The 14,222-nt window shown below is 40.5% G+C and overlaps 1 protein-coding gene across 2 annotated transcripts in view; it reads left to right on the top strand.

Annotated features, from left to right (window-relative positions):
• LOC311106284 (vacuole membrane protein 1-like) overlaps positions 1-13,364 on the top strand; it is a 30,938-nt gene extending 17,574 nt beyond the window's left edge. For both annotated transcript variants that reach the window (XM_084148571.1, XM_084148572.1), the window contains exons 8-12: positions 3,693-3,773; positions 5,029-5,145; positions 7,799-7,860; positions 12,230-12,332; positions 12,479-13,364. In XM_084148571.1, coding sequence (XP_084004697.1) covers positions 3,693-3,773; positions 5,029-5,145; positions 7,799-7,860; positions 12,230-12,332; positions 12,479-12,631 — 516 coding nt within the window. In that variant the 3' untranslated portion in view covers positions 12,632-13,364. The remainder of the gene's footprint in view (positions 1-3,692; positions 3,774-5,028; positions 5,146-7,798; positions 7,861-12,229; positions 12,333-12,478) is intronic.
• Positions 13,365-14,222: the final 858 nt, after the last annotated feature.

The raw sequence follows: 14,222 nt of genomic DNA, 5'->3' as shown, positions 1-14,222 counted from the left end.
AATCACATCATCAAATATATGAATTAATGTTCATCACATGATCGATAGTTCACTAAAATGACAACTACACTATATCCTATCGAGAACTAAGCAACATTACTAAAGCTTAGCTCTGGATGAGTAAACTGATATATTTTTCTGGTCTCTGACACCCAACGTCAGTAAACTACTTGATAGTTAAATAAAATGTGTTATGTCTGTAATTTTTGTGAAATACTCCTTCCATTAATGCTTGCGTATTGATATAGAACAAGACAAAAACCGCAATGCCTCTCCAATAGTCCATCAACATGCTCTAAGGCACCTGTATTTATTTATGTTTACCATAAAGAACTTAATTAGTGTAAAACATCTAAGTAATTGCAAAAGAGGACAATAACTTGTGATATGAACAATCAAGGACTTGAGACTAAAAGGTTCTATGTGCAAAATGTATGGTTTTGAGATTCATTTTTTTTGAAGTCCCAGACTGTTTTGTGATGTCTTCCTCTTTCATGACTCAAAGTACCTCACCTTAAATACAATTATATTTTTGACAACCCAGCATTGTGTGATTGGATTGCAGATATAGCCTTTTAGAACCAAGTTCAAAGGTGTTTGTACAGATACAGCTTTCAGACTTTTTCACAGATCTGACATACTGTATGTCGCATGTGAAGGACCTCCTAAAGAGCAACTCTATGTGAATAACTCATTTTTTACACATGTCAGATAGAACCTTATAGTCAGTCCCAAGGTCTCGATATATCATGTCAGATGCTTTTGACCTGATGTTTACGGCTGAATAGTTTTAGGGAAAAGGTTGAGGTAGTATGTGTCACATTATCACTAAAAACACCATTGATTAGATGTATGTGTGTATATATACACAGTTGAAGTCGGAAGTTTACATACACTTAGGTTGGAGTCATTAAAACTCGTTTTTCAACCACTCCACAAATTTCTTGTTAACAAACTATAGTTTTGGCAAGTCGGTTAGGACATCTACTTTGTGCATGACACAAGTAATTTTTCCAACAATTGTTTACAGACAGATTATTTCACTTAATTCACTGTATCACAATTCCAGTGGGTCAGAAGTTTACATACAGTAAGTTGACTGTGCCTTTAAACAGCTTGGAAAATTCCAGGAAAGGATGTCATGGCTTTAGAAGCTTCTGATGGGCTAATTGACATCATTTGAGTCAATTGGAGGTGTACCCGTGGATGTATTTCAAGGTCTACCTTCAAACTCAGTGCCTCTTTGCTTGACATCATGGGAAAATCTAAAGAAATCAGCCAAGACCTCAGAAAAAGAATTGTAAACCTCCACAAGTCTGGTTCATCCTTGGGAGCAATTTCCAAACGCCTGAAGGTACCACGTTCATCTGTACAAACAATAGTACGCAACTATAAACACCATCGGACCACGCAGCCGTTATACCGCTCAGGAAGGAGACACGTTCTGTCTCCTAGAGATGAACGTACTTTGGTGTGAAAAGTGCAAATCAATCCCAGAACAACATCAAAGGACCTTGTCTGTAAAACGAGTCCTATATCGACATAACCTGAAAGGCCGCTCAGCAAGGAAGAAGCCACTGCTCCAAAACCACCATAAAAAAGCCAGACTATGGTTTGCAACTGCACATGGGGACAAAGATTGTACTTTTTGGAGAAATGTCCTCTGGTCTGATGAAACAAAAATATAACTGTTTGACCATAATGACCATCATTATGTTTGGAGGGAAAAGGCGATGGCTTGCAAGCTGAAGAACACCATCCCAACCGTGAAGCACGGGGGTGGCAGCATCATGCTGTGGGGGTGCTTTGCTGCAGGAGGGACTAATGCACTTCACAAAATAGATGGCATCATGAGGAAGGAAAATTATGTGGATATATTGAAGCAACATCTCAAGACATCAGTCAGGAAGTTAAAGCTTGGTCGCAAATGGGTCTTCCAAATGGACAATGACCCCAAGCATACTTCCAAAGTTGTGGCAAAATGGCTTAAGGACAACAAAGTCAAGGTATTGGAGTGACCATCACAAAGCCCTGACCTCAATCCTATAGAACATTTGTGGGCAGAACTGAAAAAGTGTGTGCGAGCAAGGAGGCCTACAAACCTGACTCAGTTACACCAGCTCTGTCAGGAGGAATGGGCCAAAATTCACCCGACTTATTGTGGGAAGCTTGTGGAAGGCTACCCTAAACATTTGACCCAAGTTAAACAATTTAAAGGCAATGCTACCAAATACAAATTGAGTGTATGTAAACTTCTGACCCACTGGGAATGTGATGAAAAAAATAAAAGCTGAAATAAATCATTCTCTACTATTATTCTGACATTTCACATTCTTAAAATGAAGTGGTGATCCTAACTGACCTAAGACTGAGTTTGTACTAGGATTAAATGTCAGGAATTGTGAAAAACTGAGTTTAAATGTATTTGGCTAAGCCATTTTTCCTATTTTGTTGCCTTACAACCTGGAATTAAAATGTATTTTTGGGGGGGTTTGTATCATTTGATTTACACAACATGCCTACCACTTTGAAGATGGTGAAACAAACAAGAAAGAGACAAACAGAACTTGAGCGTGCGTAACTATTCACCCCCTCAAGTCAATACTTTGTAGAGCAACCTTCTGCAGCAATTACAGCTGCAAGTCTCTTGGCGTATGTCTCTATAAGCTTGGCACATCTAGCCACTGGGATTTTTGCCCATTCTTCAAGGAAAAACTGCTCCAGCTCCTTCAAGTTGGATGGGTTCTGCTGGTGTACAGCAATCTTTAAGTCATACCACAGATTCTCAATTGGATTGAGGTCTGGGCTTTGACTAGGCCATTCCAAAAATGTAAATGTTTCCCCTTGAACCACTCGAGTGTTGCTTTAGCAGTATGCTTAGGGTCATTGTCCTGCTGGAAGGTGAACCTCTGTCCTAGTCTCAAATCTCTGGAAGACTGAAACAGGTTTCCCTCAAGAATTTCCCTGTATTTAGCGCCATCCATCATTCCTTCTATTCTGACCAGTTTCCCAGTCCCTGCCGATGGAAAAACATCCCCACAGCATGATGCTGCCACCACCATGCTTCACTGTGGGGATGGTGTTCTCGGGGTGATGAGAGGTGTTGGGTTTGCGCCAGACATGGCGTTTTCCTTGATGGCCAAAAAGCTCAATTTTAGTCTCATATGTTTGGGGAGTCTCCCACATGCCTTTTGGCGGACACCAAACGTGTTTGCTTATATTTTTCTTTAAGCAATGGCTTTTTTCTGGCCACTCTTCCGTAAAGCCCAGCTCTGTGGAGTGTATGGCTTAAAGTGGTCCTATGGACAGATAATCCAATCTCCGCTGTGGAGCTTTGCAGGTAATTCTGAAGGTAATTGGTTGCACCAGATCTTATTTAGGGGCTTCATAGCAAAGGGGGTGAATACGCATCACTTTTCCGTTATTTATTTTATAGAATTTTTTGAAACAAGTTATTTTTTTCACTTCACCAATTTGGACTATTTTGTGTATGTCCATTACATGAAATCCAAATTTAAAAATCTATTTACATTACAGGTTGTAATGCAACAAAATAGGAAAAACGCCAAGGGTGATGAATACCTTTGCAAGGCACTGTACTGTATCATGATATTGATATATTATTGTAGAAATTGTTTAATGTGTGAAGCATTAATTAATATTGGATAATAAACTATTGAATTATGTTTCAGGATTTTGTTACTAGAGCAAAACTGGGCGTTCAGAACATGGTGCAGAAAGTGGGATTCTTTGGGATTCTAGCCTGTGCCTCGGTAAGTCCAAAACTACATTGCAGGCAACTGTTTGATGACTTGACTTGACATGAACTCTTATCTTATACTATTTTAAAGTTGAGGCCTTTATTATTACAGCGCATCACTGAATATTGTACACTACATGGCCAAAAGTATGTGGACAACCCTTCAAATTAGTAGATTCAGCCATTTCAGCTGAATCCACTGTAAGTGCTGTTATTGTGAAGTGGAAACGTCTAGGAGCAACAACGACTCAGCCGCAAAGTGGTAGGCAACACAAGCTCACAGAACGGGACTGCTGAAGTGCGTAGCGCGTAAAAATCGCCTGTCCTCGGTTGCAACACTCACTACTGAGTTCCAAACTGCCTCTGGAAGCAACGTCCGCACAAGAACTGTTCGTTGGGAGCTTCATGAAATGGGTTTCCATGGCCGAGCAGCCGCACACAAGCCTAAGATCACAATGCGCAATGCCAAGCGTCTGCCGTCATTGGACTGTGGAGCAGTGGAAACGCGTTCTCTGGAGTGATAATCACGCTTCACCATCTGGCAGTCCGACGGACAAATCTGGGTTTGGCGGATGCCAGGAGAATGCTACTTGCCCCAATGCATAGTGCCAACTGTGAAGTTTGGTGGAGGAGGAATAATGGTCTAGGGCTGTTTTTCATGGTTCGGGCTAGGCCCCTTAGTTCGTGAAGGGAAATCTTAAAGCTACAGCAAACAATGAAATTCTAGATGATTCTGTGCTTCCAACTTTGTGGCAACAGTTTGGGGAAGGCCCTTTCCTGTTTCAGCGTGAGAATGCCACCGTGAACAAAGCGAGGTCCATACAGAAATGGTTTGTTGAGATCGGTGTGGAAGGACTTGACTGGCCTGCACAAAGCCCTGACCTCACCCCCATCGAACACCTTTGGGATGAATTGGAATGCAGACTGCGAGCCAGGCCTAATCGCCCAACATCAGTGCCCGACCTCACTAATGCGCTTGTGGCTGAATGGAAGCAAGTCCCCGCAACAATGTTCCACCATCTAGTGGAAAGCCTTCCCAGAAGAGTGGAGGCTGTTATAGCAGCAAAGGGGGGACCAACTCCATATTAATGCCCATGATTTTGGAATGAGTTGTTTGATGAGCAGGTCTCCACATACTTTTGGCCATGTATGTTGATAGTTAGTGTATGTTGATGTTTGTTACAATGAAGTTATGGCAATGAAGGTAGAATTCGAATGCACTCCTCTATTACAGGATATCTTTTCACATGTTACGACCTGTCTTTCAGATTCCTAATCCTCTGTTTGACCTTGCTGGTATAACATGTGGCCACTTCCTGGTACCATTTTGGACCTTCTTTGGAGCGACTCTTATTGGGAAAGCCATCGTCAAGATGCACATACAAGTAAATATTTGAGTTGTACTAAACAATTAGACATATTCAGACATTTTATTTTTTAGGGGGTAGATCAGCTTTAATATTGCAGGTAGATTGTAACTTCCATCAATGTAATTGTCTGCGTCACTTCCAATCCCCCATATATTTTTATTGCACACATACACATATATATATATATATATATATATATATATATATATATATATATATATATATATATATATATATACACACAGTTGAAGTCGGAAGTTTACGTACACCTTGTCAGAATAATAGAGAGAATGATTGATTTATTTCAGCTTTTATTTCTTTCATCACATTCCCAGTGGGTCAGAAGTTTACATACACTCAATTTGTATTTGGTAGCATTGCCTTTAAATTGTTTAACTTGGGTCAAACGTTTCGGGTAGCCTTCCACAAGCTTCCCACAATAAGTTGGGTGAATTTTGGCCCATTCCTCCTGACAGAGCTGGTGTAACTGAGTCAGGTTTGTAGGCCTCCTTGCTCGCACACACTTTTTCAGTTCTGCCCACACATTTCCTATAGGATTGAGGTCAGGGCTTTGTGATGGCCACTCCAATACCTTGACTTTGTTGTCCTTAAGCCATTTTGCCACAACTTTGGAAGTATGCTTGGGGTCATTGTCCATTTGGAAGACCTATTTGCGACCAAGCTTTAACTTCCTGACTGATGTCTTGAGATGTTGCTTCAATATATCCACACAATTTTCCTTCCTCATGATGACATCTATTTTGTGAAGTGCATCAGTTCCTCCTGCAGGAAAGCACCCCCACAGCATGATGCTGCCACCCCCGTGCTTCATGGTTGGGATGGTGTTCTTCGGCTTGCAAGCCACCCCCTTTTTTCTCCAAACATAACGATGGTCATTATGGCCAAACAGTTCTATTTTTGTTTCATCAGACCAGAGGACATTTCTCCAAAAAGTATGATCTTTGTCCCCATGTGCAGTTGCAAACCGTAGTCTGGCTTTTTTTTATGGCGGTTTTGGAGCAGAGGCTTCTTCCTTGCTGAGCGGCCTTTCAGGTTATGTCGATATAGGACTCGTTTTACAGTGGATATAGATACTTTTGTACCTGTTTCCTCCAGCATCTTCACAAGGTCCTTTGCTGTTGTTCTGGGATTTATTTGCACTTTTCGCACCAAAAGTACGTTCATCTCTAGGAGACAGAACGCGTCTCCTTCCTGAGTGATATGATGGCTGCGTGGTCCCATGGTTTTTATAGTTGCGTACTATTGTTTGTACAGATGAACGTGGTACCTTCAGGCGTTTGGAAATTGCTCCCAAGGATGAACCAGACTTGTGGAGGTCTACAATTTTTTTTGATTTTAATTTCTTTTGATTTTCCCATGATGTCAAGCAAAGAGGCACTGAGTTTGAAGGTAGACCTTGAAATACATCCACAGGTACACCTCCAATTGACTCAAATTATGTCAATTAGCCTATCAGAAGCTTCTACAGCCATGACATCATTTTCTGGAATTTTCCAAGCCGTTTAAAGGCACAGTCAACTTAGTGTATGTAAACTTCTGACCCACTGGAATTGTGATACAATGAAACAATTGTTGGAAAAATTACTTGTCATGCACAAAGTAGATGTCCTAACCGACTTGCCAAAACTATAGTTTGTTAACAATAAATTTTTTGGAGTGGTTGAAAAACGAGTTTTAATGACTCCAACCTAAGTGTATGTAAACTTCCGACTTCAACTGTATACATACACACATCCTTTAAAAAATATATTTTCCTTTATTACTTTCAAACCCCACCACCCCTTCCCTAATTGGAGTAAACTAGCGAACAACAACGCTTATGCCTCTACTTATTCCAGCTTATAATAATAATAAATAATATGCCATTTAGCAGACGCTTTTATCCAAAGCGACTTACAGTCATGCGTGCATACATTTTTTTTTATTTTTTTTTTGTGTATGGGTGGTCCCGGGGATCGAACCCACTACCTTGGCATTACAAGCGCCGTGCTCTACCAGCTGAGCTACAGAGGACCACATACTATATACATTTTATGGACACAGTAAATTTTACAATTAGTTTTATTTTGTTTGTTTTTTACTCCTGAACTTCCTCTACCCTCAACCTCTTAATGTCAGAATATTTTCAGTTGGCTGTAATTCCATGGTTTCTGTATTTGAAGTACTTTTAGTGCTGCTGTTGAAGACCATTCCAGATGAAAGGAGTATGGAGAGCACTTTAACGAGAAGCATTGCTTTTTGTAAACCAGATCAAAATCTTAGTTGTCGGCTGTATTGTTGAGTCTGCCACAGTGACTAATTTACTCCCAGACGGTGCGAGACTGACTGTGTGTGTCTGTGAGTTGTGGTGGTGAGTGCTGAGTCGTCTAACCAGACCAATCCATCTGTGGTACCAGCCAGTGATCTCACCAGTTCTGACAAAGCCCTCCAGAGTTAAGGAGGAGGACCAGGGTCCGGGAGATGCTTTGTGCTTCTCCCTCAGACCTCAAGGGTCTTTTACTGTCCAGACTTGGCTGGGACGGCATTTGTCACTGTGTTCAAAGCAGACATGGGATATATCCCCCACCTCGGTACAGGTTTTCACTGTCTATGTTTCTGTCTGAGACTGATTACTAATCCCCCAGTTGATTCATTTGTCTTCCCACAGAAACTGTTTGTTATCATAACTTTCAGCAAGCACATAGTGGAACAGATGGTGTCTCTGATCGGGTGAGTATGTGTCTGTGTTTAATGTATGCATATAAATGAAGAGCGCGGTGCTTTGTCCGTTTAGCATCCTTCCTCTGTGCTTTAATGGGGGCAGGGCTCAACATTTATGCTTGTTAAGTAGGAAAACAATCACACATCACAATATCAAACAATTACTCCGAACAGAGTTGGATCAGAGAGGCCAACATTGGAATAATATTCTAATCTATTTTTCATGTACACTACTGGTCAAAAGTTTTAGAACACCTACTCATTCAAGGGTTTTTCTTAATTTTTTTACTATTTTCTACATTGTAGAATAATAGTGAAGACATCAAAACTATGAAAGAACACACATGGAACCATGTAGTAACCAAACAATTTTTAACTAATCAAAATATCTTTTATATTTGAGATTCTTCAAAGTAGCCACCCTTTGCCTTGATGACAGCTTTGCACACTCTTGGCATTCTCTCAACAAGCTTCATGAGGTAGTCACCTGGAATGCATTTCAATTAACAGCTGTGCCTTCTTAAAAGTTAATTTGTCGAATTTCTTTCCTTAATGCGTTTCATCCAATCAAAATAAATCAATTTTAATTCCAGGTTGTAAGGCAACAAAATAGGAAAAATGCCAAGGGGGGTGAATACTTTCGCAAGCCACTGTATGTAGGAACTCCTTCAAGACTGTTGGAAAAGCATTCCAGGTGAAGCTGGTTGAGAGAATGCCAAGAGTGTGCAAAGCTGTCATCAAGGCAAGGGGGTGGCTATTTGAAGAATCTCAAATATAAAATATATTTTGATTTGGTTAACACTTTTTTGGTTACTACATGATTCCATATGTGTTATTTCATAGTTTTGATGTCTTCACTATTATTCTACAATGTAAAAAATAGTAAAAATAAAGAATACAACTTTTGACCGGTAGCATACAGTTGTGGTCAAAAGTTTTGAATGACACAAATATTGGTCTTCACAAAGTTTGCTGCTTCAGTGTTTTTAGATATTTTTGTCAGATGTTACTATGGTATACTGAAGTATAATTACAAGCATTCCATAAGGGTCAAAGGCTTTTATTGACAATTACATTAAGTTTATGCAAAGAGTCAATATTTGCAGTGTTGACCCTTCTTTTTCAAGACCTCTGCAATCCGCCCTGGCATGCTGTCAATTAACTTCTGGGCCACATCCTGACTGATGGCAGCCCATTCTTGCATAATCAATGCTTGGAGTTTGTCAGAATTTGTGGGTTTTTGTTTGTCCACCCGCCTCTTGAGGATCGACCATCAATTCTCAATGGGATTAAGGTCTGGGGAGTTTCGATGTTTTGTTCCCCGAGCCACTTAGTTATCACTTTTGCCTTATTTCTTATTTTATTTTACCTTTATTTAACTAGGCAAGTCAGTTAACAACAAATTCTTATTTACAATGACGGCCTACACCGGCCAAACCCGGACGATGCTGGGCCAATTGTGCACCGCCCTATGGGACTGCCAATCACGGCCGGTTGTGATACAGCCTGGAATCGAACCAGGGGGTCTGTAGTGACACCTCAAGCACTGAGATGCAGTGCCTTAGACCGCTGCACCACTCGGGAGCAAGGTGCTTCATCATGCTGGAAAAGGCATTGGTCATCACCAAACTGTTCTTGGATGGTTGGGAGAAGTTGCTCTCGGAGGATGTGTTGGTACCATTCTTTATTCATGGCTGTGTTCTTAGGCAAAATTGTGAGTGAGCCCACTCCCTTGGCTGAGAAGCAACCCCACACATGAATGGTCTCAGGATGCTTTATTGTTGGCATGACACAGGACTGATGGTAGCGCTCACCTTGTCTTCTCCGGACAAGCTTTTTTCCGGATGCCCCAAACAATCGGAAAGGGGATTCATCAGAGAAAATGACTTTACCCCAGTCCTCAGCAGTCCAATCCCTGTACCTTTTGCACAATATCAGTCTGTCCCTGATGTTTTTCCTGGAGAGAAGTGGCTTCCTCGCTGCCCTTCTTGACACCAGGCCATCCTCCAAAAGTCTTTGCCTTACTGTGCGTGCAGATGCACTCACACGTGACTGCTGCCATTCCTGAGCAATCTCTGCACTGGTGGTGCCTCGATCCCGTAGCTGAATTAACTTTAGGAGACGGTCCTGGCGCTTGTTGGACTTTCTTGGGCGCCCTGAAGCCTTCTTCACAACAATTGAACCTCTCTCCTTGAAGTTCTTGATGATCCGATAAATGGTTGATTTTAGGTGCAATCTTACTTGCAGCAATGTCCTTGCCTGTGAAGCCCCTTTTGTGCAAAGCAATGATGGCGGCACGTGTTTCCTTGCAGGTAACCATGGTTAACAGAGGAAGAACAATGATTTCAAGCACCACCCTCCTTTTAAAGCTTCCAGTCTGTTATTCTAACTCAATCAGCATGACAGAGTGATCTCCAGCCTTGTCCTCGTCAACATTCTCACCTGTGTTAACGAGAGAATCACTGACATGTCAGCTGGTCCTTTTGTGGCAGGGCTGAAATGCAGTGGAAATGTTTTTTGGGGGATTAAGTTCATTTTCATGGCAAAGAGGGACTTTGCAATTAATTGCAATTCATCTGATCACGCTTAACATTCTGGAGTATATGCAAATTGCCATCATAAAAACTGAGGCAGCAGACTTTTTGAAAATTAATATTTGTGTCATTCTCAAAACTTTTGACCACGACTGTACATAAATAAAAAAGTGTAGATGATATGCATGTTGGCTACAGCCACATGTCCAAACCGATGCTGACATGAGGAAGGCGCAAGAAAATGTGGCTAAACTTTAATGAGACTTAATTACATAAATATAGGCTAAACGCCAGTTAAGCTTTGACATATCTAATGAAGGATACATAACGTTTAATGGCTTGATTCTGTCGACATGCAATACTTGAGGCACGTTTGAAACCAGTTTTGCTGTTGGATTGATAATTCCCATTCTGAACAAATAGCATCATAAAAGCATAACATCAAAGTCAGATGTGTGTTTGCCTCCTCCATTCAGGGTATTTCCCTTACACACAAACCAATCCCCCACATAGGTGATCAGCCAGCCGTGTGGGATCCTCTCAGATGGAATGTCTTCTGTTCTGTTCTGACTCACAGCAGTTTAACTTTGACTGCACCAGAATCTCCCCGACAGCAGCAGGGAAACAAAATAACAGCTGGATGTATGAAAGAAAAATAAATCATCACTTCCATATTACACATCCAACATAACTAGCTAATATCTTCAGCTCTTCCTTGACTATTTCTTCTCAAACTTTTTTTCATCATGAACAAATAAAATTACAATCGTACTCACAACTAATGATCAGTTTATAATGCCATTTTATTCACAGTTAAAAAGAGTTGCATGAGAAAGAACCCTTGCTTGCTACCATTGCAATTGGTTGACTGGTCTGACTTGCTATGACGTGTTATACTGGTGCTTGAATGCTGAATCGGGACTTTTGGTAATTGCAGCAGTTTGTGTGTGGCTGAGTGAGTCAGTCAAAGTTACCCTGGGAATGGGCTTACCATAGCCCTTGTTTAAGATCAACAATTACAATTATCCAATTAACTTTTTTACACCCTGATAGTAAATTGTCTTGAATCTGTTTAGTCAAGTTTTAAAATGTTGAAGTTTATATTAACACCTGAATTAAAAGAAACTGATTGTAACCATATGTATATTATATTTAATGATGGCTGTGATACATTGATTAAACTATAGCAATAATTTTTGGTATAGTGCTGTCAACTACAAATGATTGTGGATTTATTCAGGTGTAACAAGTTATAGTACCTCGTGGTCTCTGAGGGTTCTCTTCCAATCAAATTGTCTGCATTCTCTAACTATAATCTAAAGAGTCCCTATGAACTGAGTGGCCCACACAGTGATCTAATCCTTTGCTCTCCCTCCCATATATGGACAGTCATTGATGAACACGCCTAGTTTGATCTGTTTCCACCCATAAGGCTGTGATGACTGCATATCGAGTCACTTCCTGGTTATTGGTCTGACTGGTTTCCTATAGGAATCTCCGGGATAAATAAGAGAGATGCAGAGGACTGCCTCACTTCACTCTGCTGTGTGCTCAGCCACTACACTGACAGTGTGAACTCACAGCTAGAGGCCTGACTTGATGCCTAACTAGAAACATGTAGAAAATGGAACTCTCGACATCCTGAGCAATGGACTGCTCTCTTGAAACACTGGTCCTATGGACCAAGGGTTCCCTCTACAAAGCCTAATTATTTTACCAGTGAAGGGATACTGCTGGGATGGTAAGTACTCTGGGATATAATGTTGTCTCCATCTTTGCCACTCTCTTTTCCCCTCCTCGCCTCTCCCCTGCCTGTGGATGTCCTTGCCCTGCCGCTGTGTCAGGTCTCTGCCGAGGGTAGGTCCCTCCATACAGAAGCCCTTCAGTGAGTACCTAGAGGCCCAGAGAAGTAAACTCCACCACCACACCGGAGAAGGCACCCCGGCAGTAAGAGCACTACTACCATCATCCATCCTTTCTAAGTCCAGACAAAGCATGTGATTTTATTGATTGCCAAGATAATACAAATTGTAATGTATTCGTGTTAGTGTCAAAAGAGTAATATTCCTCTGTATGAATGTCTCTCTGTGCAGAGTGAGAACTGGCTTTCGTGGGTCTTTGAGAAGGTGGTTCTGGTCATGGTCTGTTACTTTATCTTCTCCATCATCAACTCCATGGCTCAGAGCTACGCCAAGCGACGACAACAGAGTCAGCAGCAGAGGTACTCTGAGAAGAAAACCAAGTGATAACGACTCACCAACTGACTGTGCTGAGAGTCCCTCAGCTCTGTCTCACAAACTAACCTCGCGCTCTTCCATTCGTAAGAGGCTGAACTGGCACTATTCTGTGTGTGCTTACGGATGTATGTGGTGTTTGTCCCTCTTAAGGTTTTGTAGTTTCCACTCATCTGTGTTTAGTGTGTGATTTAATAATGTTATAATGATATGATGAGCAGTTAAGCAGCAGTTGGATGTCAATTGTTTTGCTGGCAGCTATACCAGCTGCGATGCAAGGTGGCGGGTCCTACTTCCATTGAACACAGTTCTTAATCACTAGACTTGATTTGTACATACTTTTTCACTGTATGGATGGACTCAGACTTTCTGTATGCTAATATGATGCTAAGGACGTTTTCAGGGTTAAATTTTTCTTGCGTTTTGTCCTGTTGATCAGAAATAGACCATCTGTCCATTTGTGTTTCTTGGATTTGTTTGACGTTCAAGTTTGCCATTGGAAATAGCAATATCAAGTTGTCTCAACGTGTTATTGATGGTTTGAACATTCTGGAAATATTTTTTGGATGGTATGTATGCACATGTATTTACAATGATCTGGATGAACTAACTTGAACTAAAACGGAACGAAAAGGAAAATGATATCAATTGTAAATTAACATTACACTCAGCTAACTTAGTGTCATTTTTATTAAATACATTTACTGAGTCTTTGATCAGAATATATAAAATGCCTAAATCATTATTCTTGTTTCCATGTCTGAGTTTTTCCATCTTTATTTTACTCATTGTAGGTCTAACTATGTAAACAATTGCTCCCATACTTGTAAGCTTGCCCCATGTTATTGTATAAAGCATATTCTACTGTTGAGGTAATGATGATTAGGCAATCAGACCACCAAGATTGAAAGAATGCTTGAACCTCTCTTAGATAATTAACATCCAAAAGGTAAGTGCCAATATTCTCAAAAAGCATCCGGATCGCTATATTGTATATTGGAGATTCATTTCTGTGAAAATAATGTATTTAAAACAATCTATATGTTATGGAAAATATGGAATTGATATGTTGTAATTTGAAAGTAGATATATATGAGCGAGTTTTATATCATGATGGCTTATTGTTTAAAAAAGAATGCAATGCTGGTTCGTATAGACTTGGTCCTGGTTGTTGCAGGTATTTTACTCCCTCTCCCATCCTGTCAGATAGCTTATCAGACTGGTGTTGACTGTTTAAATCACATGGCGACAACGGTCTGTAAGCTGTCTGAAGTTCTGGGTATTAACCATCTGAAGACTGCTGTCTTTTGTACCATAGTCAAACTTTCAAGCATGTGCTTAATTTCAGTAACTTTTGTGGCTAATGGATCAAATCAAACAACTTCCCATCATGGCTTTTTTGTGTGCATCAGTTGTCTTATCTGATAAATCATGCTGTCTTCAATAAAAAAGTATTGTTCATATAAAATATTGTTTTTATACCCCTCCAAATGTACTTGAATAATGGAAATTATTGTAATATTACAAAATGTACATGTCATTCATTCAACATGAATGCTCTTTGACTCCTTTGACAATTACACACAGGTACTCTACTTGTACA

Source organism: Coregonus lavaretus (genome assembly GCF_964263955.1).
Source record: "Coregonus lavaretus genome assembly, chromosome: 30".
In the NCBI taxonomy this organism is placed as follows: Eukaryota; Metazoa; Chordata; class Actinopteri; order Salmoniformes; family Salmonidae; genus Coregonus; species Coregonus lavaretus.
This window is presented reverse-complemented; position numbering and strand designations above follow the sequence as displayed.